This window comes from Drosophila elegans, unplaced genomic scaffold, assembly GCF_018152505.1.
Source record: "Drosophila elegans isolate 14027-0461.03 unplaced genomic scaffold, ASM1815250v1 contig_183, whole genome shotgun sequence".
NCBI classification, from domain to species: Eukaryota; Metazoa; Arthropoda; class Insecta; order Diptera; family Drosophilidae; genus Drosophila; species Drosophila elegans.
Genome location: NW_024545550.1, coordinates 1,934,051 through 1,960,832, shown reverse-complemented (window position 1 = coordinate 1,960,832; position 26,782 = coordinate 1,934,051). Strand labels below are relative to the sequence as shown.

General features: G+C 42.3%; 7 protein-coding genes across 10 annotated transcripts; 4 read left to right on the top strand and 3 right to left on the bottom strand.

The window, feature by feature from the left end:
- The first annotated feature begins 45 nt into the window (after positions 1–45).
- LOC108149761 lies at positions 46–3,024 on the top strand. Of its 3 annotated transcripts, XM_017277578.2 has the most exons (3): positions 46–150; positions 766–2,398; positions 2,459–3,024. In XM_017277578.2, exons 2-3 carry the CDS (start codon positions 778–780, stop codon positions 2,881–2,883), a joined length of 2,046 nt encoding a protein of 681 aa, XP_017133067.1. In that variant the 5' UTR covers positions 46–150; positions 766–777; the 3' UTR covers positions 2,884–3,024. The 3 variants fall into 3 exon arrangements, with proteins under 3 accessions (XP_017133067.1, XP_017133066.1, XP_017133068.1); XM_017277577.2 differs by lacking the exon at positions 46–150 and having other exon boundaries at positions 222–2,398; XM_017277579.2 differs by lacking the exon at positions 46–150 and having other exon boundaries at positions 225–2,398; positions 2,462–3,024.
- Positions 3,025–3,153: 129 nt separating this feature from the next.
- On the bottom strand, positions 3,154–4,037 carry LOC108149765 (protein aveugle). Its single transcript, XM_017277589.2, has 2 exons — positions 3,819–4,037; positions 3,154–3,623 (listed from the first exon to the last, which is right to left on the bottom strand). The coding sequence occupies exons 1-2, from the start codon at positions 3,969–3,971 to the stop codon at positions 3,456–3,458; spliced, it is 321 nt and encodes a 106-aa protein (XP_017133078.1). The 5' UTR covers positions 3,972–4,037; the 3' UTR covers positions 3,154–3,455.
- Positions 4,038–4,301: 264 nt separating this feature from the next.
- LOC108149762 (26S proteasome non-ATPase regulatory subunit 11) lies at positions 4,302–6,611 on the top strand. The gene is made up of 4 exons (XM_017277580.2): positions 4,302–4,848; positions 4,911–5,417; positions 5,749–5,961; positions 6,031–6,611. The coding sequence occupies exons 1-4, from the start codon at positions 4,531–4,533 to the stop codon at positions 6,259–6,261; spliced, it is 1,269 nt and encodes a 422-aa protein (XP_017133069.2). The 5' UTR covers positions 4,302–4,530; the 3' UTR covers positions 6,262–6,611.
- Positions 6,612–6,696: 85 nt separating this feature from the next.
- On the bottom strand, positions 6,697–7,564 carry LOC108149764 (attacin-A-like). Its single transcript, XM_017277587.2, has 2 exons — positions 7,234–7,564; positions 6,697–7,169 (listed from the first exon to the last, which is right to left on the bottom strand). The coding sequence occupies exons 1-2, from the start codon at positions 7,524–7,526 to the stop codon at positions 6,767–6,769; spliced, it is 696 nt and encodes a 231-aa protein (XP_017133076.1). The 5' UTR covers positions 7,527–7,564; the 3' UTR covers positions 6,697–6,766.
- A 1,424-nt stretch (positions 7,565–8,988) lies between these two features.
- LOC108149763 (attacin-A) lies at positions 8,989–11,427 on the bottom strand. Of its 2 annotated transcripts, XM_017277586.2 has the most exons (3): positions 11,266–11,427; positions 9,465–9,631; positions 8,989–9,399 (listed from the first exon to the last, which is right to left on the bottom strand). In XM_017277586.2, exons 1-3 carry the CDS (start codon positions 11,392–11,394, stop codon positions 8,997–8,999), a joined length of 699 nt encoding a protein of 232 aa, XP_017133075.2. In that variant the 5' UTR covers positions 11,395–11,427; the 3' UTR covers positions 8,989–8,996. The 2 variants fall into 2 exon arrangements, with proteins under 2 accessions (XP_017133075.2, XP_017133072.1); XM_017277583.2 differs by lacking the exon at positions 11,266–11,427 and having other exon boundaries at positions 9,465–9,795.
- Positions 11,428–12,283: 856 nt separating this feature from the next.
- Positions 12,284–18,631, top strand: LOC108149797 (major facilitator superfamily domain-containing protein 6-A). The gene is made up of 5 exons (XM_017277663.2): positions 12,284–12,430; positions 13,725–14,143; positions 14,722–15,376; positions 15,951–17,153; positions 17,643–18,631. The coding sequence occupies exons 2-5, from the start codon at positions 13,899–13,901 to the stop codon at positions 17,823–17,825; spliced, it is 2,286 nt and encodes a 761-aa protein (XP_017133152.1). The 5' UTR covers positions 12,284–12,430; positions 13,725–13,898; the 3' UTR covers positions 17,826–18,631.
- Positions 18,632–18,739: 108 nt separating this feature from the next.
- LOC108149799 (mucin-2) lies at positions 18,740–20,806 on the top strand. Its single transcript, XM_017277664.1, has one exon. It carries the CDS (start codon positions 19,772–19,774, stop codon positions 20,780–20,782), a length of 1,011 nt encoding a protein of 336 aa, XP_017133153.1. The 5' UTR covers positions 18,740–19,771; the 3' UTR covers positions 20,783–20,806.
- The last annotated feature ends 5,976 nt before the right edge of the window (positions 20,807–26,782 follow it).

Here is a 26,782-nt window from a genome sequence, read left to right as displayed (position 1 = left end):
GGTTCCTCATCGCTAGTTCCTTTTCGATAAAAGGCGATATATCGATAAATGCTTTTACGATGAAATAGTTCTGTTTAAATCCTTTCCTTTTAGGCCCTCGCTCGAAGCAGAACGTCCAACGTTTTTGACCCTTTTTCGTTCTGCTTAAATGTAAGTAATATATTTTTTTTTGTATACATGAAGATTTTTTTGCCCATAAAGTCTGCTGCTTCGTTGCAGCGAGCGCTTTCCACCCCCGCCACCGTTAAATTCTCTCTCTCGCTTGCTCTCACTGCGCATGTCCTGCAAAGTGTGATGCGCAGATCTCGTGTCCACATCCTAATTCCTCGAATCGCCGTAGTCTCATCCCTAGCTGGAATTTTGGCAGAAAGGAGAGGCTCACTTTTCGTAACTTAGGTGGTAATTACCAGAACTGAGTTTTTCCTTTTGGCTAAGGTCGTAAAAACCTCCGAACGCAGGGGTTACTAATCAATAACTCCCCCTTGGCGCATGTCATTTAAGGACGAGAGAGAGCGAGAGAGCTGTTTTGAGCCAACGCGCATGCTACTCCTTAGTTGGGTGGTAAATGCACTTGGCTTAGCCCCGATTTTCCCAGGCGGTGGGGGGAAAAGCCGATGTTTAGGGGTGGTTTTCCGGTTTTCGGTTGCCCGCGGTTGCGCCGTCTGCCTGGCTCATTTTTCACTCGCCCGCAGACGGAGGCAGTGGCTCCCGGATTATTAATATTCTGGGCCCATATTGATTTTCACCTGCCCGACCGACTTACAGATTGAGTGCAGCATGAGCCTGAAGTCCAGTGCAAGGATCAAGAAACGCCGCTCGGAGGCAGCGGCTGCCACCTATCCGGTGCCATCTTCAGCTCAGTCCGGGAACGGCAGCTCGTCCTCGACGCCGAGTCCGGCCATTGCCACAGCAAATCCAGCTAATGCCACCCAAAATCCCTGCCAGAACCCTTCCAAGAAGCATAGTTTCGTGGGACGCAATCCCAATTTTGACACCGATGAGACCAAGCTGCTCATCCAATTGTGGGGCGATCCTAAGTTGCAAAGGACCCTCATCACCACGCACAAGAAGCACGCGGTGATCTGTCAGCTGGCCGCCAAGATGCAGGAGTACGGCTACCATCGTTCGCCGGAGGAGATAACCACACGGATCAAGAACCTCAAGTGCTTCTATAACCGCTTGAAGAAGGACAAGGAGTGCGGCGGCTTGTCCACCGATTCGGAGCCCAGTTGGAAGCACTTTGCCGAGATGGACGCCATCATGACCAGACCCATCTTCAGTGTGCGGCCCAACGAGGTGCCTGCTCCTTCGCTCAAATACCAACTGGAGCAGGCTCTGGAGGAGCATGCCGAGCGTCGCAAACTTCGGCTAGAGAACGGCGAAGAGCTGTCCGAGAGTGACAACGAGGAGGACGACATGCTGCTCTCCGCTTTGGTGACCAAAAACAAGGAGACCGTGAACAGAAAGGAACTGGAAGCCGGTTGTCTGGAATCCGACCTGGACATGAACGAGGAGTCCTTTCTGAAGCGTCGCAAACTGTCCGCCGAAGTGGATATTGACATTGGCGAGGCTCTGACTTCACCGTGCGTCAAGAGCGAGCCTGTCCAGGAGGTGGAAGCTGCTCCAGTGGCTCCGCCAGTTGAGCCCGAACCCGAGGAAGACGATGACTGCATGCTCCTGCCGCAGCCCAAGGAAGAACCAATCGATGTGGACGCTTCAGATGATTCGCCAAACGAGAAATCCCCCAATTCCAGCTCGTCATCGACTCTGGTTGATATGTTGCAGCGCAACAAGCCGGCCAATCTGCTCCCCTTCACTGGGGCAAATGTCATCATCCCGGCCAGCATTACCACCACCACGGCTGGCATTAGCTCAACCACCCAGAGCTCGGCCAACACTCCGAATAAACTGCAGGGGGGCAAGATCTCGCTGGTGCCCACAAATTTCCTAATGCAATCCAAGCTGCCGGCTGCCGCGGGACCAAGTCCCATGTCAAACGCCAAGGGATCTGCTCCCCAGCTGCAGCTGCTGCAGAGTGCCATCAATCAGGGCGCTCGGCTGATGATTAGCGGATCGGCTGCAGCACCGGCACAGCCAAGCAATGCCGGTTTGGTGGCCACCGCCCCCGGAGGAGTCAAGTTTGTGTTGGTCAATGCGGAGCAGGCCAAGGCGGCGGCAGCTGCTGCCGCTGTGGGAAAGTCCACGGCTTCCCTTCCTTTGGCCACTGCCCAGGCTCAGGTGCAGGCTGCAGTGCAACAGCAGCAGCAGAAACTACAACAGAGTATGCAACAGGAGCAGCATCTGCAACACCAGCAGCAGATCCAGCTGGAGAAGGAAGAGACCCGCAGGGTTCAAGAGAAAGCTCGCGAAGATCTGCAATCGAAGCGCTACATGACAAGTGGGTACCAAGTTACTTCTATGTATCTCCCATTGTACTAATATTAGCTATATTTCCTAGCAGCAATGAGAGTGCTTTTGCGCCAGCTGCTCAATTCCCAAAACGAGGCCAACGAAATCCAGCACAATCGTCTGTCCCTGGAACGCGAGCGTTTGGACTGGGAAAAGTCCATGGGTGATCGCCTGCTCAACTTGTTGCCTAGTCTCGTGCAGCCGGCTGCATCCGGGTCGCCATGCTCCACTGCCCAGCGCCTGCAGCCGCCCAAATTGCTGTTCACGACCGCCCTGCCGATGGGCAATGGCACCGTCACCATGCCGCACATCCTAACATCCAATTCGCTGCCCAAGGTCATACCCAGCACAAGCTGCAACAGTAGCGTAGCGGTGGCAGGATCTGGGATTGGAGGATTGGTTGCCAGTGTGGCCGCCGCACTTGTGGACAATGACGTCCAATTGGTAACGCCCAAGCAGGAGAAGGAGGCCTGAACCGGAGGTGAAGTGGTCGTGTTAAGTGATTGATATTAGAAGCATCTTTCAGTGATCTCAAAGAAATGATATTCTAGTCGTAACTTTAGTATACTCTAAAATGGCTCTTCTAATAATAACATTAATAAACATTGAACTAGACTCGCATTTTAAAATGTATTTGGATCACGGATTGATCTCGAATTATTAGTATGCTGTTTAAAAATCTAAACAATTGTTAAATCAATTACCCTTTGGAAAAATCAGAACATGAAATAAGTTCGAGATATCTTTTAAACATGATAATCCAGTTTAATAAAACATTCAGGCTTAAACAAATTATATAACTATCTATCTTTAAAATTCTATTTCGACTATTTTACTATACATATAAAATTGATGTAGGTCAATTTAGTTTTCATTCTAAGGAGTTAGATTACTTTAGATAGCTGTTATCATTGTGATAAAGTACACAAAGTAAACAGTAAAGTAGGTGATCATAAAACAGTCGGTTAGATCTTTAAAAAAATAGAATCATAATCTAATATACATCTTAAGTAATGAGTGAACCACAAAGCAACTCCATAGAATTTCTAGTGTATGTTGAGCCTCTCCATATCCCGGATTTCCATGATGTCCGTCTTGAGACGCTGCTTCACGATCTCCCGCCAAATGGCCTCCCGATCCCTGTTGTCCGTAACTCCCATTCGCTGCAGCGATGAGTCCGTGATGCGGAGTAAGGCCCTTCCGGTTATATCGTGCTGAAAAAGTGCAAACCAAAGCAGATCAGTAGGCAGTTCTCAGGATGTCTAAATTGTAGCCAAAAGAACTTGGATTTGTTGTTTTTATGTGTTTGGGGTACGGAGATGTCGAAACTACTCCAAGAAAGAGTCAACGTGGAAAAGCGGTAAGTAAAAGGTATAAAGAAGTCATCAGGAGCCAGAACCTCAACTCACCTGGGCGAAGAGCTGTTCGTATTGGGTGTATTCGCCACAGTGGCGTCGATACCACTTCAGCACATCGCTCACTGTCCACTGGTAAACCGCCTTGGGTCGCGTAGTCTTCGTCCGGGTTTTATTTTGCGTAGAATTGCTTGTTTCTTCTCCCATTTTGGGTAAACAAATCAGAAAGGTTGGAATTGGCAAATTGCAACAAAACAAATAGAGACGCCAATAGGTCGATAACCATTAGGTGTGGGCAAACAAATGTATCGATTTGTAGTTTTAAAGTAGTGATTTTTATGAGTAGATTTTCAAGCTGATTGAAGTAAGTCAAACTTTTCAATAAGAAAATTATAAATTGGTAAAATTTTGTAACTATCATTTTTTAATCGTGTTTTCCCGACTAATCACGAGTCACCGCGTGCGATATATCGCGTGCGTGCGCCAGTTCGTCTGTCATCGCCTATCGATGCCCGCTGTGGCACACCTATCGAAATCGCACCAGCGCTAATCGTGACTGGCGCTTAATAACAACGACCAAAAGGTGAAAAAGCAGCATAAAACACGTAAATACGCAATAAATACGTTCCGGTCCCGATTGAAAACAAAGAAAAAACTGGCGCACTGCTAGTAGCTAAGTTGAGACACGTTTAGTTGATCGATTGATTGTAAACTCGTCTGTTGACCGCCCCCACATCTCGTCCGATCCCAAAATTCAAGTCGCAAGATGGCCGGAGCTACACTTTTCGAGCGTGCCCAGGCATTGTCCAGCGTGAATCGCGAGGAGCAGGACAGTTCGCTGCTAAACAAGCTGGTCCGCGACCAGGAGGGCGCCGAGAACGATGAGGAGCGCATCCGGATCAAGGAGCAAGGAATTCTGCAGCAGGGAGAGCTCTACAAGCAGGAGGGCAAGGCCAAGGAGCTGGCCGATCTCATCAAGGTGACGCGTCCGTTCCTTAGCTCGATCAGCAAGGCCAAGGCAGCGAAGCTGGTGCGTTCGTTGGTGGACATGTTCCTGGACATGGACGCGGGCACAGGCATCGAGGTGAGTGCTCCATTGACTCTCTTCTACAACAATTGTTAGTAAACCCCTGGTATTCTCCATAGGTTCAACTGTGTAAAGACTGCATTGAGTGGGCCAAACAGGAGAAGCGCACCTTCCTTCGCCAATCGCTGGAGGCTCGTCTGATTGCCTTATATTTCGATACAGCTCTGTATACGGAGGCACTTGCCCTCGGCGCCCAGCTGCTAAAGGAGCTTAAGAAGCTGGACGACAAGAATCTGCTGGTGGAGGTTCAGCTGCTGGAGAGCAAAACCTACCACGCACTGAGCAACCTGCCCAAGGCCAGGGCCGCCCTCACATCGGCCCGCACCACGGCCAATGCCATCTACTGCCCGCCAAAGGTCCAGGGCGCCTTGGATCTGCAGTCGGGCATCCTGCATGCGGCCGATGAGCGCGACTTCAAGACCGCCTTCTCCTACTTCTACGAGGCATTCGAGGGATTCGACAGCGTGGACAGCGTGAAGGCTCTGACCTCGCTGAAGTACATGTTGCTGTGCAAGATCATGCTGGGACAGTCCGATGACGTCAACCAGATCGTCAGTGGAAAGCTGGTAAGTTTGGTTTCCTCATAACTATTTTTGGAAACGCTCTTTGGAACCTTTTTATTAAACAAAACCTTCCTTGGCAAAAACTTATTAGTTTATTTGAACTTTTTCTTTAATTCGTTTAAAGTACAAAACCTCTTTTTCTTATTCCACTGTGCATTTTTGCATAATGTGACTGCACAATATGCAAATAAATTAATTTTTAATTCTTCAGCTAGAAGAATGCGTATTGAAATCTACTTACTACGTATATAATCTGAAAAGCTTAAATTTAAAGCTGACTTTGGCGTAAAAAAGTTATGAACTTATAAATTGAACAACAATTTTAATCCAACAGGCCATTACATACTCGGGTCGTGATGTGGATGCTATGAAATCGGTGGCGGAGGCCTCACACAAACGATCCCTAGCCGACTTCCAATCTGCACTCAAGGAGTACAAAAAGGAACTGGCCGAGGATGTGATTGTGCAGGCGCATTTGGGCACGTTATACGACACCATGTTGGAGCAGAACTTGTGCCGCATCATTGAACCCTACTCCCGTGTTCAGGTAAGGCGAATAACACCGAACATATGTATGTACTCTAGCCTATTAATATTCTTTGCTTGCAATTATCAGGTTGCCCATGTGGCGGAGAGCATTCAGTTGCCCATGCCGCAGGTGGAAAAGAAGCTGTCCCAAATGATCCTGGACAAGAAGTTCAGCGGTATTCTGGATCAGGGAGAGGGAGTCCTTATTGTTTTCGAGGAGACGCCCGTGGACAAAACCTATGAACGCGTGCTGGAAACCATCCAGAGTATGGGAAAGGTAGTGGACACACTGTACCAGAAGGCCAAGAAGCTGTCGTAAGCGGTGCGCTGGAGGCACTATTAAATTCACACATGATATCAGCATACTTAGCAGACTTTTCATAGTTTCCTTTTGTATTTTTCAACAACTTCCAAGCCTTGTTTGACCAAACAACTTTTATGTTTCTGCTAAAACAAAATTAACCGATATTGGTAAAAATAGCAACAGGAGCAGCAACAACAGCCACAACAGCCACAAAAAAAAAAAAAATGTAAAACAAAATCCATTAAACTAACATAAGCAAAATTCTTAATCATTGAGTGGGATCGAATTGTTTACGCAAGTGTGGTATACTAAGCAAAAATATTCAAATAAATACAAAATAAAATGAAAAAACATAAAACCGTAAACAGCAAAAATGTCCAGATGCACTTTTAATCCTGGATTGTTAAGTATAATCATTCAACGGGTAAAATGAAAAATATATAAAGCAGATAGTTTAATAATCTGTTTAATTCTCATTTTAATTTTAATAAATTAGATTTTCTTAAATTGACAGTATTTTTCAACCAAAGTGATGGGAGAGTCCCAGGCCAGCTCCAAAGTTGGTCCTCTGGTTGGCAAACGGTCCACTCGTCCACTTGTTGGCCGATCCCGTGAGATCCAAGCGGGTGGCGCGATCCGCCGATGACCAAAGGTTAGCACGTCCCTCTGCGCCAAGTTGCTGGCCAATTCCGGGGAAATTGCTGTGGGTCAAGGAAGCACCGTGTCCATTGATATGTGAGTAATCCAGACCAGCTCCATTGCGCTGGAATTCGAAACCATTGGCCAGTTTGTTCTGCGAGGCGAACACCTTGGCATCCAGATTGTGTCGGCCGTTGTTAAAGAGATTGGCATGGGCCTCCTGCTGGAAGACGTCCTTCACTCCGGGCGTGTGCGTTCTGGTCAAAGAGGCACCATGGCCAGCACTGTGATGAAATTAGAGATTAAGTAAGGGCTCGAGATAATCCGCATCATATTTTTGGAACTTACTTATTATAGGCCAGGGTTCCACCACTGGTGACAGGACCGCCTTGAGTGTTTCCTGCCGCGAAGACCTGACCCACCAGATTGTGGTCGGGACTGCCAATGCCCTTGGTGAGATCCACCCGAGCATCGGCACCACCAGCGGGGTTGGAGGCCAAGGAACCGCCCAACACCTGGCGGCGGAAGCGGATGGGGCGAGACGTCGGGAACGGTCGTCGACCTCGACCTCCGTTTCCAAATGCTTCTGTTAGGGCAAAGAGGGCCACAATGGCCACGATTAGGATGCTTGTCTTCTGCATGGTGCTGGCTTGGATTGCTGGAGCTGACTGTTGTCCAAGGTGGCTAATCAACTGCTTTTATACCTTGCCAAATGGGGAAGAACTGATCTGGGGACTCACAAGATTCATCTCGGCGCTGATTTCGGTTTTTCTGTCTTATCAGCTAGGAATTCCCCGGCTTAGCTTTGGTGTGTGAATTACCAGAGAGCATTTTTTTGTTTGCTTGTGCCACTTGACCTCTTCACATTTCCTTTCTATGCGCAACCTTGTCGTCACTTTTGGGGGTTTTACTGCCCAGGACTTTAGTTGGTGTCGATTTTAAAGTTAGTAAATTAGTGAAGACGAAAAAAAGGCCCGTTCTTTGTGCTTATACTTAGCTTAGAGTTTGCAACTAAATCTTCATAACACCGTTTAGTTTTTAAAGGATGGACACACAGACAAATTAAATGGCTAAATCGACTCGAGTCTTAATGCTGATTAAAAATATATACACCTAATAGGGTCGAATATGTATCCGAAACTTTGATGCAATATTTTAATTGGTATTATAATACCTTCTGCAAGGGTAATTAGCAAAACCTTAGCTTACAAAGTGCAACGACCTCTAAGGACGCACTAAAAGCTGTAGGGTGGACCTTCCTCAAAAGGTATAGGTCGGAAAGGTGCTTAAAATACAATTTGATTTGTGTCAAGTTTTTATATAAAGTATATTAGAACAAAAGAATATACTTTGTTTTGGCAGGCTCAAAAAGGTTGGATCGATACCGCCCTAAAAATTTGTTTAATTTATTTTTTTTGGATTCAAGCGCAGTCGTTGCAAAGCACTTACAAATGTTTAAGCTCGAGTTGCACAAAAGCTTTAATATGAAAATATAACAAAACCCAATGTTATAAATATTTATATATTTGTGGACCGAAATTTTGTTTTTACTGAATAAATTTTAAAGTTTAATAAAAATATTTCGGTTGGGTAATCCGGCTCGGATCCTGACGGTGAAATTTAAAACAAAGTGTTTTCAGGGCAAATTATTTACACAGTTATTATTTAAATTTATTTTTTATATTTTCAAAAATTCATAATTTTAAAAGATTTAATAAAAGTTGGCTTAACGAATTCATAATTTTAAATAAAATAAAAAAAAAATACGCAAATGCTCTATATTATAAAATGATGTTATTATTTGTTATTGGTTTTAAACGCTTTGAATTTTTGGATCTCTGACGTGACTTCGTCACTTTCGTTTGAAAACTGTGTATTTTATCAGTCAGTTGGTTTTACACAATGATCTTGTAAATATGGCTCCCAATTACCTTAAAACTTAAAATCCCTTAGAAAGGGTTACATTTTATAAATAACTCGGTGCTTTGAAAAATTGGTTTACAAAAATTTGTATTCCGATCTTTCGGTTTCCCATATCCATAAACATGATTAAAATTAGTTTGTTGAATTTAATATGCTGTTTAATAAATTAATTTTTTTAAAAAGAAAGTTTAACCAAAATGGTGGGAGAGTCCCAGGCCAGCTCCAAAGTTGGTCCTCTGGTTGGCAAACGGTCCACTCGTCCACTTGCTGGCCGATCCCGTGAGATCCAAGCGGGTTGCCCGATCCGCCGATGACCAAAGGTTAGCGCGTCCTTCGGCGCCGAGTTGCTGGCCAATTCCAGGGAAATTGCTGTGGGTCAAGGAAGCACCGTGTCCATTGATATGTGAGTAATCCAGACCAGCTCCATTGCGCTGGAACTCGAAACCATTGGCCAGTTTGTTCTGCGAGGCGAACACCTTGGCATCCAGATTGTGTCGGCCGTTATTAAAGAGATTGGCATGGGCCTCCTGCTGGAAGACGTCCTTCACTCCGGGCGTGTGCGTTCTGGTCAAAGAGGCTCCATGGCCAGCACTGTGATAAAAATAGAGATTTAGTTAGTGCCTCAATTTAATCAGGGGGATATTGAAAACACATACTTGTTATAGGCCAAAGTTCCACCACTGGTGACCGGACCGCCTTGAGTGTTTCCTGCCGCGAAGACCTGACCCACCAGGTTGTGGTCGGGACTGCCGATGCCCTTGGTGAGATCCACCCGAGCATCGGCACCACCAGCGGGGTTCGAGGCCAAGGAACCGCCCAGCACCTGGCGGCGGAAGCGGATGGGGCGAGAAGTCGGGAACGGTCGTTGACCTCGACCTCCGTTCCCAAATGCTTCTGTTAGGGCAAAGAGGGCCACAATGGCCACGATTAGGATGCTTGTCTTCTGCATAATGCTGGCTTGGATTGCTGGAGCTGACTGATGTCCAAGGTGGCTACTCAATCGCTTTTATACCTTGCCAAACGGGGAAGAACTGATCTGGGGACTCACAAGTCATCTCAATTTCGATTTCGGTTTGTCTGTGTTATCAGCAAGGAATTCCCCGCTTAGATCTGATGGGTGATTTACTTCTGCTTTTGTGTTGGTGCTTCCGGGACTTGAGCTCTTAACCTCCCCTTTCTGTGTGCCTCATTGACGCCACTTGTTGCTCCTTTGTGCGGATTTCACCCCCGCCCCAGGACATCAGTTGGCATCTTCAAGTGGTTTCCTTTGTGGCCTGTTAAAGGAGCGCACCATCAGCTTGCGCAGGACAGCATTTGACATTTATAAGCGATTCGCAATCATATTCACACTTGATGCCAGGCCTTATCAATAGATATTGGGGGAGGGCATATCATTAAGGGTGCTGGAAGGGGTTTATGAGCGGAATAGAGAGACAGAGAGAGCGGCAGGATTTGAGTGAAGTTTCAACCGAATTCTAATTCAATTTTCTGCGCAGGAGCAGTCAAAAAAGGATTCGAACCGAAAGAGCAGAGAGCGGAAACTTTAACTCGAAGTGTCAACGAAAAGCTTGCACTGAAAAGTAAAATGTATACAATAATAAGCTTAAATAAGTTCTAAGCTCTGACTTCTTTAAACGAAAAAAAACTTTTTAAAAATATTGCAAGCATTCTGGAACATAATGTAACTTTTGGTAATATTATACGAAACGTAATTATTAACCAAAAAAGTTTATTAAATATATAACTATGCTATGGTATGTTAGAATCTGCCAACTTAAATTATTAAATATATTTTTTTTGTGCTGTTCAATTAATAATTTATAAAAAGACTTTCGATTATGACTTTATATTTTGAAAGACTTAGCAAAACGTCATAACAAACCTATATATATATTTATATAGTCAGAACAACGATTACCTTTTTATAAGGGGGCTTGCCAATTTTTTGGTGAACTCACAATCCCATACATTATGATCTGAAGCCATCTGTTTGATTTGTGGGAATTTATATATGCTTATAAGACCGGTTTGTGAATCACTCGAGTTAGCTATTTGAATACGTTAAGATTTATTGTCTATCAACCGTGACTTTCTGTGGTTTCATTTTATATATTATATATATTATATATATTATATATATTCTTATCAGCTCTAGAGCTCAGTTGGTAACCGCAGATAAGCCAAAGTGATTCCCCTGAAAATATTTGATTATATTTGATTAGACTGTAAAGAAAAGTATAAACGAAATGAATGCTGTACTCTTTGTATTTATTGTTATATGTTTAAAAATGATAAGAAAATTTTGAAGAAATGACAAAGATTATTTAAAAAAGAATCTTGTTTGAATGTTCTTTTTTTTTGTATTTTTCAGCTGATTCCACATCTTTAAGCGGGGAGAATGGGAGGAGGCCTTATAGCAGCTTGAGCCAGACCCAGGTGATCTTCGGCGGCCAGGGCCTCGCGCCTTACTCGAATGGGGCGGGGATGGGAGGTGGGCCGTGGGCTGATGGGGCGTGGCTTGCCGGGAGTGGCCACAGCCATGGCCAAAACGCAGGCCAGCAGCAGGAAAATGATGGTGAACTTCATGTTGCTTGGAGTAGACAAATCGAACTGATTTGATGTCCATGGAATCAGTTGGCTTTTTATAGGTGACACCGCAGATGCAATGCGATTGGAAGTGCGGACACGTCTTGGCTGTGTTCACCATTGGTGTTTCCCCATCGCGGGGACTTTTCATCTTGTTTGTCAACGAATGGGCCACCAAAGGTGGTCGGCTTGACAATTGCCTTTGTTCTTTGGAAAATGTGAGCAGCTTTATTGCCCAGTAAATTACATTTGGTGAGATAAGTAATAAAGATAATGAAAATATTCCCTGTCGTTTAAGCTTAAGAACAACAACTTGTGTGCACTATATATACATGTAATGTTGGTATTTTGAACACAACTTAAAAAAAAACATCTTACAATGCTTAAACTCTTCGTAGCTATAGTCTTAATGCTACGTTAAATTTTTTATTGAATTTTAAACCGCTCTTTAAGACAATTATTAACTTAATTGGGCTAAATAGAACCACTTAAGACGTGATATATAAGCAATTTTTGTTTTTTATTATTGCACCCTTTGTTTTAAACAGTTTTTGTTTCTATTCAAGTAACTATTTTGGTTTGAACAAATTTGTATGCATTTGGTATTATTTGATTTGTTTAAAATATTTAAAAGCTGATAAGGAAATAAATTTTAAAACCAGGTTTTTGGCGCCAAACTGTCACTTTCACTCGGGCTGTCTCTCTCGCACCCGCACTGGCAGGTCGGAGCTCCCTCTCTTTCTTTCCTCTCTCTTTGAAGTCCTGCTGTCGGCCGTGTCAAATCTCATTAGACTGGATACACACACACCTCGGCACGCGACAGCGGACCGCGCTTGAGCGAGCTTTTCCGTCCGCTTTTGAGCGCAACATTTTCTTTTCGGGGCTCTTTGGGAAAACTGTTGGGCAGCTTGCCAAACGCTCGTATAGAGGCCAGACGCGAGGAAAAGTCTGCTTATCGATTACGCACGTAACACATTTGCCCCACAGTCGAAGAGCAAAAGGTTCAAGAAATCCACCGAGCCAAACATTATTTTTGGTGTGTAAAATATTTATCAAATAGTTGGTGAAAAGTGCGACAATTTTACATAATAAGTAGGTGAAAGAATCGGACTTGAAGAAGACTTTCGCCTCAAGTGTCTCAGCCTATGACAATGGCCTTCAAGAAGTGTGCGAAAATTGTCTATATATAGAGAGTGATATGTACCTTAGCTTTTGTGGGCACGTGTGGGCCATTAAAAACGGAATAGATCTGCAGTATAGCAAAAGGATTTTCAATATTTTAAAGATTTATTAAGAAAGAATTTACAAAAGGCCAACAAATACTAAACCAAATAAATACAATTAGTTTCGTTCTTACTTGTCTACTTAATATATGTTATATTTTCTCACAAATTTATGATTTGTCTACATTTTAATTTGCATGTATTCTTTGGTAGCAACAACAAGTCTGCTCTATATACAGACAATAGCCCACATATACACACATATACTCTTACCCATTTACCCACATTTGTTATGTGCCAACGGTGCGTATGTGTGATACCAGTAAACTCAACAAAAAATGGAATGAAAATTACTCACGCTTAAAGCTCACCATCTAATGCAATTCACTCAAATCGCATGAGCTCACTCAAAAACAGAGTGAATGGCAGAGCTTGTTTGTTTTGCCATTGCCAAGTCTCTGAATTATTCGCTTTTCCTCGCAACCACAAGTGGAAAGCGTAAAATATTTGATTGCGCACTCAAAAGAACTGGGAAATGTCAAACGGAAAGAGGTTGACAGCAGTAATAGTTCAAATTCCTGAGTGGAAACAACATGAGTGGTTTCCAGTTGCGCTTAGCCTTGTACATAAGCAGTAATCCCAATTATACACTATCAAAAAGTTGAGATTTAATTGCAATATATATTATATGGTGTACATAAAGAGCTAAACTATTTATTAAACATGCAATAGCTGCAGTTTGGCATATAGATTGTAAGAGTTAGTGTTTAATATTATAAAGAATTTGTAAGTTTCTGGTAGTTTTAATAAGTAAAATTATTTGAGTACATAAATTAAAATAAATTATGAATTTAATAATTATAACGTTTCTCTGTGAAACAATGAATTATTTACAATTTTGTATTAAGCTTGTCTTAGTACTTGTATTGAGTACTTTAACATAGATTATAAAATGTTTTCTTACCATTCTTATTATTCAGGCGTCACAGTGAAGTACTTTAAATTTATTTTTGTAAAAAAAAAAAACACATTGCAATTTCTATGATGATTTGTGTGAGGCAGAACAAAGCGTTGGTAATGCTGAATTGTGTCCTTTGTTTTCCACAGCTGCCGAATGATAATGGAGATGATAATGAGGCTGTAACTGGGCCACAAGAGACCAGACCGAAAGGAAGTGCCAGTCAAGAGCGGAAAACCAGCAACCAGAGTGGGTAGGGACCAGAGGAGGAGCAGACAGGACCAAACAGCAGACACCATCCGAGTTCGAGGAACCGGCGGACAATGAATCCCTACACAGCGGGCGGCGGAGGAGGTGCCGGTGGCGGAGGAGCCAATCCCTTTGGAGCTCCGGCCGGAGGAGCAGGATTTGGCCAGCAGGGCTACGCCTACGAGCAGCAGGCAACAGGTGGCTACGACCAGGGAATGAACTATGGCAATCAGCCGCAGCAGCAGGCAGCCGGATACGGACCACCTGGAGCCAGACCACGGGTGGATGTGGAGGCCAGTGGCGAGGTGGATCCCAATTTGTAAGTAGAGGGGTTTTAAGAAAATAATACTTTACACCGCTAAAGAGGATATCTTACATTGATATACCTTAGATAGCTTAGATATTATTTCTACTTTAAACAGAACATTATAGTAAGCTAAAAAATAATCATTATAATCCTAATTAGATAAAACTATATCTATATGTTAGCTCATAAAATAATGTACGAAAAATTAATTGCAAGATTTAAGAAATCTTATATTATTATGAGCTTAAAATATGTCACTAATTTTATACATTTTTATGTTCTTATTGTTCTTATATTGATAAAATATTTTAACAAATTAATACTTTTGTTAGTATGACTTTCCTGTAGTGGTTTATGTCGAATTTGAATACGGACTTGAACATAATAGCTAAACCTTTTAGAAATTTATAATTTATTTACTTTATTTTATAAGTTTGTATAAGTAATTCAAATTGGTAAAGATCTCTTTAGCCCGAGCAGATTTTGACTGTGTTAAGTGTTGTTGAGCGGTGTCTTAAGGATGCTTCAATAATTCAAATGGCTAACAAAATTTAAAATATATTTCTTACTAATTTATATTATACCCTTAGATATCCTGAGGCCAAGGATTCAACGCACAAAGTTCGCGGCCACTCGGACATCCTGGAAATGTTCTTCGGGGCGAGCACGGAGCGTGAGCTGATTCCCGTGAAGAGTTTCTACTTCTTCTTCTACGCCGCCTTTGGATCACTGTTCCCGCTGATGGGCGTGTACTTCAAGCAGATGGGCATGAATCCGGGCCAGTGTGGAATCCTGGTGGGCATGCGGCCCTTTGTCGAGTTCCTCTCGGCCCCGTTTTGGGGCTCCTATGCGGATCGCTGTCGCCAGGGCAAGAGGTTGCTACTGGGCTCACTGGCCTGCTGGGTCCTATTCACCATTCCGCTGAGCTTCATCCGGCCGGAGGCTATAAACTGCATCGAACGCCGGAATGCCACCGACTTTGTGCTGACATACACTCGAACCAAACGCGATCTGTCGGCCCAGTATGTGCCGGAGCAATTGGATCTGGGAGCAGGGACCATGCCAGCGGATGAGGCTCTGGAGGAGGCAGAGGCATCCCACAGCCGGCACAAGAGATCCCTGCTCCTGCCCAGGATCGATGCGGGCATCTCGCCGGTCCACATCAACTTTGTGAGCAACTACGATGATAAGTACCACCGGGACTACGTGACGCCCATCTTTAGTTCCATGGTTTACAGGACTCCGGTAAGTCGGTCGAGAAGAATGTGACGAATAAATAACAAACACTTTGATTTTTAAAATAATATTATATATATTATATTTTGTTAGAGTTGTACATATGCATTTGGACTTAAAAATTGTAGGCGTTTGTTAACTGTTAGTTCTGTTTAGTTATTCCTGTCTAAAGACCTTTTAATTTTAATGATTGTTATTGTTAACATTTTTTGCTTATTTGGCAAAAAACATTAATGTTGAGTTAAATAAATATGCTTTAGATATCAGATACCAATAAAAATTTTATTGATGTTTAAATGTTTATTATATAGATATTGGTTAATATAATGATATCGATAAAAGTATGATGGAAGTTAAAGTATTTTAATTATTGTTGCCCTGATTTCAGATGACTTATGAGTTGATTTAAGCTGTTTAATCAGCTGTTTTGATGAATATTTCATACTAATTTATCTAAAATTTTTTTAACACCATTTCAAGAGCTTAGGTATGTTTTAACAATCTTACAATAGTTTGGCATACCAGCTGCCAAGGGTATTCCATTTTGAAAACTCACTCACACTTTCCCCATTTCCCCCCGCAGGATATCCAAAAGGCCTTCTTCCTGCTGCTGCTGGTGATCCTCATTGGCGAGTTCTTCAGCGCCCCGGCGATCACTTTGGCGGATTCGGCCGTGATCACGTTGCTGGGCGAGGATGCGGACAAGTACGGACATCAGCGGATGTTCGGGTCATTGGGCTGGGGCATCTCCATGTTCCTGGTGGGCATCGCCCTGGACCACTCCACCTCATTCTCGAACCACCCGTGCGGGGCCGGCAACAAGGAGAAGAACTACAACATCTGTTTCTCCATCTTCTCGGTGCTGATGACGTGCGCGATAATCTCCGCCTCGAAGATCACCTTCAAGTACGACCCGGTGGACGAGCAGATGGCGACGCAGCAGCAGGCGCAGTTCGTGGACCCCAACAAGCGGGCCGAGGAGGAGTCGATGAACCAGTTGGCGGCCCAACTGAACCTGCCATCGCTGGCCGTTGGTAGCGGCAGTGCCGCTTCGGGTGCCGGTGCCGGTGGCGTCAGTAGCTTCCTGGCCGCCGGCCATCAGCCACAGCCGCACATTGGGGCCGAGTCCAAGGTCTTCGCCCAGACGGCCAAGGAACTGCCCGAGTGGATGACCGTGCTGACCCATTTTAAAGACCTGAAGACCGCCTCCTTCCTGTTCGTTGCCTGGTTCATGGGCTTTGGCATTGGCCTGATCTTCACCTTTCTGTTCTGGCATCTGCAGGACTATGGCGGCACTCCCACCCTCTTCGGTGTGGCGTCTGTCATCAATCACGTGTCCGAGATATTTGCCTACTTCTTCAGCTTCCGTCTGATCACCCAAATCGGTCATGTCAAGGTCTTGTGTCTGGGATTGATAGGTAATGTGCTGCGCTTCCTCTATATTTCGTACCTGACCAATCCGTGGATGGTGCTGCCCTTCGAACTGATGCAGGGCATCACCCATGCGGCCGTGTGGGCCGCCTCCTGTTCGTACATTGCCCACAATACCCCCAAGCATCTGCGAGCCTCGGCTCAGGGCGTCCTCCAGGGTATCCACCACGGATTGGGGCGTGGCTGCGGCGCCATCATTGGCGGCATGTTCGTCACCTACTACGGTACTACTACTACCTTCCGCTGGTACGGCATCGCCTGCCTCTTCGTTCTCGGCTTCTTCATCTTCGTCAACTTCTACCGCAAGGAGCAGGGCTTCATCTCCGAAATACCCGTCACCGAGGATCCGCATCAGGTGAGTTTAAGAAGTCAAGAATAAAGATAAGAATAAGATTTGAAATCTTGAAACTTGTTATGTTGTCTAAAAGTATGCTGTAAAAAAATAACCTCGTCATTCCTAATGAACCGTTTAAAGGGCTTCACTTAAAACAAATTGTTGCCTACTTTTAGACACTTCATTATATTCTGGATTGTCACAACAAAAACTTTTCCAATCAAATTTATACGTTTTAAAATTGTTTCGTATTTAAAAGCAAATTTATTGAAAACTTAAATGAAAATCTATAGAAACTAACTCATAATTTGCTATATTTATGAAGATAGTTTTTTAAAAATATCTTTTGTAGTTTTGCACAGCTGTGGTCAAAATAATAGTAGTGGGACAATTTAAATTTCTCAAAAACACACCTGTAAGGAATATTTAACTATCCACCAAATGAGTTTTAAGAAACCATTAATATTTTTTTATATTCTGCTATATAAATAAAATTATTATTCTTTTTAGGTGGCCGAGGAGACTTCGCATTTGGCTCCTCATGGGGTTCCAAGCAATCCAATTCCACGGGCTCTGTCCAATTCGCGTCTGAACGAGATGAACCCGAACGGAGGACCCTATGGCACCTACCAGACCACTGGCGGCAATCTGGACATTCCCGGAGCCAATCAGCACAATCCATTCGCTCAGTAAACGGGGACACCCAGTAGTCGGCTCACTCAGGCCATCTTCACACTCATAGAACTAAAACGAACAAAGTATAACCGCAAACATATCTTGGACATTGGCCTGCAATATGAATTGCATAACTGCATTGCTTTATTTTGATTTGTTGGGCAGTCAACATACGATCTACACATAGCATAGCATATACATATACACATATATATTTTATATAGGACATGCCACATAGCCAGCATAAATGTTCCGTATGAGTTAGATTGGTTACAGTCGATGGAGTGGGGTAAATCGAAACGAATTTTCACATAGCAGCTTAGCAATATATATAGGGCAATATATGTGTGCGTACGGATAGATGTATATATATATTGTGCCGATCTATAATATTTATAGGCCTTTTTTATATCAGTTGCATGGCGCCGGGCGGATATTATCCTCACGGTTTGTTTTTCTTTTCTATTTAAAAACATGCAGAGTTTGTTGCCTGCTTTTGGGCGATCACCAAGCAAATCACACATACGCATGGGTTACCCCCCGAATCACACATAAAGTACCTATACATCTATGCAAATAGCAACAGCAAACAGAGATTGAAAACATAACAAAAGAAAAACACCAATAAAATGTGAATACGGGGCGTTTCAAGGCTACAGGACATCGGGAAGCAGTGCGAGCTGCTTCGTTTAGCCGCAGTTGATTATGACTATGATGTTCACCATACTATTTTATAGTATTAATTTAGATTATCCCTTGTCTTATGGCTTTGAAACGCACCGTATGGGTTTCCCAATAAGTTAGGGGAGTTCTTGTAAAGGAAATTTTATTTACAATTATTTTACAAGTTAAATGTTTTTCAATGAAACTGTTGAATTCTTGGTTTCACATAATTTAAACGTTTAAGAGTTTTAATTCTTTAGAAATTGGAGAGAAATTGTCGTTCCCGAAATTGTCCCTTGCAATATAACAAAGAACAAAATTAAGTAATTTAATGGAATTATGAAATATAAATGTAGTTGCATTAAAAAAGAATTTGAACTAAACTTGAACTTAAAGAAATTTAGTGATGAGAACAAACAAATAAAGCCTAAAACTTTAACCAAATGTTGTAACGAATGATATTATGGAAATCCGCCTCATTGCAATCAACTGTTGAATATTTTAATTTTACACAAAAATATACTAACAAAATGACATATTTTGACATACCTAAGAAGCATATAAAATAGAAATATAAAAATAAAAATAAATATACGTTTATATAGTATATGGAAGTTGACGCACCAAAGTGAAAAAGAAAACTAAACTAACTGTATCTGTACCTAAGAGATATTTTTTCCTGTTTTCAGCTCGACGAAAAATTAAGCTAATATAGCTTATCTCTCGCTCGATATACAAAAACATTAATACATAAAATACTGTAAACACTATATTTAAATATTGTTGATAGCAAATTTGATTGAATATTTTCTAGTAATGATACGCTAGTTCTTGTGTACAGCACCATATTTCTTGAGAACTTTCGGGTAGATTAACCTTAGTATTATGCATTCTGTACAACTGCACTCACAGTTATGTTTGTTGAGCCGATACTTAAAGAAAACTTTCTCTATATATATATAAATTGAAGCATCAAACTCATATATGGTATACACTTATATAAGAATGTACAAGTATTATACACAAAGCGCATACATATGATACAAAGGATACAATACCCAAACCGAAACCCAAAAACACAGAATGAGAAAGTTAAAGTGAAAATGAAAATGAAAATAAAGCAGCCGGTAAACGCAAGAAATTAATGTAATTATGTATGTTTAATAAAACGTTTAACTACCGAGTGAAGTCTAAAGACAAAAGGCACAAATTCTTTGGCCAACCATCTGTGTTTGCTCTTGGTCTCTATATATATAGTAACCTATATAAATCGGAGCACTCGTTCGCGGTGTGCAAATAAAATGCGCCTGGCGTTCGTTTGTTGGCTGCTCTGCCTGGCTGTTGGTCAGATCAATGGAACACCTGTGTATTCACCACCAAAAGCACCGGCCGTTCTGCCAATGCCAAAAGACAGTCCCCGGAGAGTTCCAGCACCGCCAAGACCTGTTCCTAGACCACCACCGCCAAGATTAACACCACCGCCGCCCAGGCGACCTCCCATCGCACAGCCCACCAGGAGACCAACAATTCCACCTCGCAAGACCACCAGAAGACTGCCCATCACAAGGAAACCCACAAGACCGATCCCGAAACCACCAGCAACCCAGAGACCTACCAGACCAACTGTTGGGCGAACCACTCGAAAGTTTTTAATTTGGTCGCGAGTTCCCACTAGACTTCTACCCACTAGACCAAATATAAGGCCTACGCTCTGGACAAGACGACCAGTGCGTCCTCCGTTGCCAACTGTTCGTCCAACGCCTCCAAGGGTGCGTCCCACCTTATGGACAAGACCTCCTATAAAAATCACAGCTCGACCCACCATTAGACCTACGATTAGACCCACTATTAAACGCACTTTATGGACAAGAACTCCAGTCAAACCTACTATTCCCATAAATCGGCCTACTACAACTCGGCCAACAATAAAACCCACTATAAGACCCACAAATAGATCTTCAAATCGACCCACCCTTTGGACAAGGGGTCCTATTGGACCCACCTTGGCAACAATTCAATATCCAAATCCCACTCTATGGACCAGACCCCCAGTTAGAGTTACGAATCCTACACCTCGATCTACACTATGGACCAGATCTCACATCCAGACGACTAGACGTTTAACATTTATTTTCATTGAGCCCTCGCCTACGCCTTTAACACCACGGCCAATTCGAAACACTAGACTTCCAAACCCAGACATAACTCGATCCACTAGAAGGCTGATTTTTGTATTTCCAAGAGACACTACGGCAATCGCTCGTCGTCCCAATTGGACAGTCCATCCAACAGTTACGATTGTAAGAGCCTAAACAAAATGAATATGCGGAAATAAAATGTTGTATCTGAATTTTTGTGTGAACCTTCTTTTTTCCCCATTTTGGTAGTGACTGTACTGCATTAACGCCATTTTAAATTCTTTATAACCCATCAGCCAGTTAAAGTTTTTAAATAGTCCGTTAAGCTGCAGTGCAATGACGAAAATTAAAACCAAGAAAGGAAGCAAACTTTTACAAGCCGTATTTTTTATACCCTTGCAATGTTGCAATGTGATTCATAACTGTGAAATATTTAACAAGTAATAGATCACAAAGAATTAATTAAAAAAAATTTATTTTAATATTTTAAATTTAAAATAAAAAAAATAAAAAATAACCAATTCATTAATTTTCTTTAATATTGCATTAAGAAAAAGCATTCATTCCAGTCAAGACTTAAAATCGGCTATGTATCAAGGTTGTAGGGGTAGCAAAAAAAATATGATAACTTAACTTTGATTATCATTAAAATAGTTAATAATTTAAAATACTTAACTGATCAGTTATTCAGCTCTAGCGAAACGCAATGCCAGAGTCACAAATCTAAAGCAAGCTTAAAACTGAGTTTTATGCACAGACTGCACATGGTAGACTCCGTCTTTAACGACCCCCATCTCCCATGACAAATAGCCCCGGAGTGCCGGCATACCCAGCCCAAATCGAGGGAAACTGGAAGGGGAAAAGTAGTTGTGGCATACCGGAAACGCTTCAAGTTTGTTGAGCTCATTCGTCTCTGCGATTTGTTGGCATTTCAACGGGCTGACGTGCTGGCTGGCAGTGGGCGGAATGAGGGGGCGTGACGGGTGGTTGGGCGGAGGGCGTGGCGCAGTGGCTGCTCATGCAATGATAAATGAAGTTTTAGTGGCTTTTGACCCATTTAATAAATTGTTAAAGTTGAAGAATGCACAAGAATATTGTAAGCTTGTTGGCCACCATTTCTTTTCCTCTCTTCGTTTTTCATTTGTTTTTTTTATTTGTATTTAATTTTTATTTTGTTGCCGTTGCTGCTGCTGCTGCCGTATGCTGAATTAGGGTTAATTTAAAAGTTACCATTGCAACGCTGACCCATGGTGAATAAAGTTGTTGCCATGTTGCAAACTTTGCCGCTCACTTTTCATGCCCCACTTCAGAAGTTTTGTTGAAATTTAAATAATTCTGTTAAATTGCATAACGTGCCCAGCTGTCCAGCCCTCCATCGTCCGGGGAACTTTGGACTTTCTGCTTATTAAGTTAGCGGCGACGACAGTTTTCAGTTAACGTGATTATGTGCCATTAAAAAATTGTATATTATCCATGAGCCACAGAAGAGTGGAGGAAAAACTCGACTCAAATATCCATGACAATAAATAAGAAAGAGCGGAGATGAGGGGGGATTTTGGGGAGCCGAATACCCTCCAGCCATAATAAGCAGCATAAAAAGTCCTGGCAAGGCTCTATTAGAGCCAGGACTAAGCAGCTTGGTTTCGCCCCAAAAAAAATAAAAAATATGAAATAAAGTATGCGCTGGCAACTCTTCCTCGTGGAAACCTTTGCCCCACTCCTTGTCAAATATATATTCTCAGCTATATAAACAATTTTCTTTTATGCAAGAATAACAAGCAACAAGAATGGATTTTTGCATAAGAAAGCCCTGGACTGAAGTTGAAGTACGATGGCTGAGCGAAAATCCTCTCAAGGAAGCTGCTGCACCCAAGTCGGTCCAAATGCAATCCGAGCTTTGTGTTACCATGAACAATCGGACTGGCAGGCTTGCCTTTTGATTGGGGGATTAATGGGGATGGCCCGGGGATTGCGGGGCACTATCCAAAAGTGAATACCAATGCACCCGATATATGTGTAAACCACTCCCTTGAACTCTGTCGTCTTTAACATCAAGTGCTATTTGAAATGTCTTAACTAACTTTATCACATAACCAAAGGCTAGTCTCTAAAAAAAATGTGTATAGTATGTTAGGGTTTGTACTAAAAGAAGAGGTATTACTTAGAGTTTTCTAATAAAATAACAATTAATAAAATTAAATTAAAAAAAGAAATTAAATTACAGAAAAGGTTGAACTGTAATACATTTTACTTAAACTGTATATGTGTATTTAAGTAATTTAGACTCGTAATATTAAATAAGAAGTATAAGTTCAACGGAATTATAAATTAGCTCTTCCAGATTAATTATGAATATTATTTATTTTTGAATTAACATTTTTTTTTCTATTTATTCATCTAAGCTTGAACACTTATCAACAGTTTTTTATTAATATAGATCATAGAAGGGGCTTAATTCTCCTTTGTGATGTAGCTTACTAAGTACTGTTATATTAAAAAAAAAAAGGTTGATCTTGTATATTACACTTTTTTTTTAAATTTACACCCCTGAAAAATAGTATTTTTAATAGTTTCCACTGTAGTTTGCATATTCTTCTATTGCTTATGTTAAAGGCAACATTTGGAGGAGAGCCACAAAGATGAAGCTGAAGGAAAACTGCACAGCTGAAAAAAGGGTGAAAAGCGTGGTAAAGTGGGAACCAAGGGCAGAAAGCAAAGTCGACGACATTCAGCCGCAAGAAGTTGTCGTCTGCTGGAAAAAGGGAAGAAAAGTTGTGGGTGGCTGGTAAAAAGTGCTGAGCATAAATAAGACATTTGCGTGTGTAAGCACCAACAACACGCAAAACAACAACGATGGCTTAAAATAACTCCAACACGCAACATTGAAATGTGGCCAAGAAGAAGAAGAAGAAGAAGAAGAAGGAAAAGCTGCTGACTCCAGTTTCAGAATCTGCAATAATTTTCAAACTGCTTTCGCCCGGAGAATCTCGAAAGTTGCAAAAAGTAAATGTAATGCAAAATGCAAAGTCATCGCTCGCCGTTGTCCTCGAGTGGCAGTAACACCACCAACCTCCTTTTTTTACCCGAACCCACATTCCCTATCCCTCAATTATCTATACCCCCCTTGGCTATTCAACGTCCTCCTGTACATAGAAAGAAAATGATTTTTAAATTAAAAATAGATTTCCCATTCAATACTAAACAGTTTGGATTTGGAATAACATGTAAAAATTATGATTTCGATTTCTTTATTTAAGCGTGTTTTAACACAGTCAATGTCCATTACATGGAGATTTATAACTTCATTTGATGATATATAATTTTAAATGTTTTTTTAACATAATTTTTTCAGTGTAGCTGGCTTAGCAAGTGCTGACATTTTTCCCTCAGTGTGCAGCCAATTGTTGTGATTTTTTTCTGTTCTCCGACTCGTGCACATGCATTTATTTAAATTTCTTTGTCCTCGTGTCTAGGAGTCCTCTGCCCAACCACCCGCTCATTTTGCCAATGTATTCATTGTCTGTGAAATTGTTGTGTGTTTCCATGCCGTCGCATAATGTCTCTCTTTGCTCCCTACGTGCTCCTCATTCCGGCTTTTCCCCATTTCCCCGCCTTTTTGCCCAACCCCCTTTTGCCCAAGCCTTTGGGAGGTGCAATCCTTGTAGCGACTGCAGTTTGCGGTTTTTAACTTGTGACAGTTTTAAGTGGCTGCCGTTTGTCTCCGTGGCTAGATTCATTCACGTTCACATTCACATTCACATTCACATAAGCAGGATGCCCATGCACATACGTGGGTGCTCTGAGATTTAGCCAAATTGTAATGCTCCTTATTCGCTGCTTATGCATAAATCGTTGGCCATAATGATGCTAAGTAAGCAGCTCCATTTCCCCGACTGGGATAAGCGCCATTTGAGCCTGATTAAATAAATCCGTATTCACAGACCGATTTGCGAAATTAACTTTGTGGCTTTTGGGTGTTTTGGCCAGATTTCTGGATGAACGAAAGAAAAGGTTATGCATTTTGTAAAACCAGTTGGTGGTAAGAGATTTTTCCTTTATTTATAGAAGGTCTTCTGGGAAATTTACGTCGAAAACTAAAAATAATTTGAACAAATGTTAAAGAGCTTAGCTTTAACATATTACTTATACGCAGTGTTGCCATTGCTTGCTTAAATATTTGATGGACACTTGTCTAGACAAAGTCTTATGTCTGCATGAGAAACTTTCATAAATGTGTTTAAAATTGAGAATACACCTTAGGGGTACATCATATTATTAAATACATAAAAAAAAAAACATTTTTAAATTGTAGCATGTAAGTTTTTTAGTTTGAAAATTCTAACAAGTGCCAGAAACCACTTTTTCTTGCATTTTGTGAGGAGTTAGAGTTTCTTGCGTATGACAAAGCCACCTACTGCGATGGCATCCGCCTATCTTTCCGAGCTTCTTCCGCTTCCCTTGCCATTTGGGTTTCAATCACGCCTCTTCAACAGCAGATCCAGCCGGCTTCGCCTGCAAACCCTTGATACCTGGCGGAGCACCACCTTTGCCTCCATTGTCAATATGCGGCCTTTTGCTGCCACGCCTCCCGGTAGACCGCCTCCCAGTACGCACTTAGCTGTTGGCAGCATCATAATCCATAGCATAGTTTCCGGGCGCTGCCAACAACCTTTGGCTTCTGTTGTTACTCGTCCTGAGCCGTGCGCCCAGAACAAAAGGAAAACAATTTTCATGCGTGCATGGCAGAAATCAAAGGAAAGGGGCACCCCACACGGCTCACGGCCCACACACATCATCCGGCCCAACAATGCCTATTTTAGTGAGATAAGAAAGGAGAACTGGGCACGGCAGCATCAGCGTCAGCAAACCCTTCAAAGCAATTTCCAAGTGGCCCCGTTCTCGGGTTCAGTTCAGGCATACACAGGTTGGGCACTGGTACTATATACCTACATACGTGTTTTCGTGGATCCGGCAAAAGGTAAGCGTGGCTGGACCGAAAAACCAGCGACTCACTTCACTCATCGCTTAAGTGGCTGTTGTGAAATGTTGCTGCCTTCCCTGTTTGCCCATACCCTGTGTTACATTTGGCAGTCGGGGAGCTCAAAAAACGAAGTAATCACAAACCTATATTGTGCTCAAATCATTTTAAATGGAATTCGTAGCATGTTTTTATTAAAAAACAATGTCAAACTTTACCTAATTTGCAAAATTTGTAATATTACTTTCGGTAACATTTTCTGAAAACCTTAGGAATGTAAGGTAAAATATTAGGAGCCATAAAAAGGACAGTTAATGATTTTAAGATAACTGTCAAAATTGTATGAACCAAATATTTTAAGTTTGTAAATATTAAATTTTTCTATAACCTCGATCTATTAAAAGGGCGTCTTTAAAATAAATCATTTAAATACTTTATTATTTATTTGAAAATGAAATTTATTAGTAACTATTAAATTACTTGATTAAAAGCTTACACTACAAATAAGCATTTGATTCGGTTTTCATTTCTATTTGTCTAGAATTTACTGCGCCAACGAATTTTTACTATAAAAATTCTCCCAACCTTCGCCTTGATAGAAGGTATGATCGGTTCGACAATAACCAAGTCCCGCCATCATCAGCTTTGGTTGTTGTTTGCTTGTTGTCAGGAGCAGATAGCGTCACGGTTTTGCGGCGGGTCGAGCAAACGGTTTTTGATGGTCTCGCCGGGGTCATGGCATCCCCAGAAATTACGTATACGCAACGCAAGACATATTAGCCATCATATTTGCAGACAAACAAAAATAATAAAAACAGAGGTGAATCGGGGGCGAGTGGGCGGGGCCAAGGCAATTAACGCATGCGAAAGGCAACTGGCAATTTCTAGGAGCTCGTTAAGCGTTTAAGCGAAAATGCCAATAGCAGGCTAATTAGTAGGGAAAGGCCATGAAGAAGTGGGAATAAAGTTGCCGCCGCTCTTGGCACTTGGCATTTGCCACTTGGCAAACCTTGGACCGCTCTCGTTTTTTTGCCATTGCCGACTTATTTTTTGCACGGACAAGCTGTGTTGGCCCACCTGGGCAAATACTTGTCGAAACTTTTATAATTATGTTCGAGCTATGGCAAAAGTTTCGACGATGTCTCGGACTTCCGACTGAGGAGATGTCTGCTCATTTCTGGGCAAGTTTAGCCGCA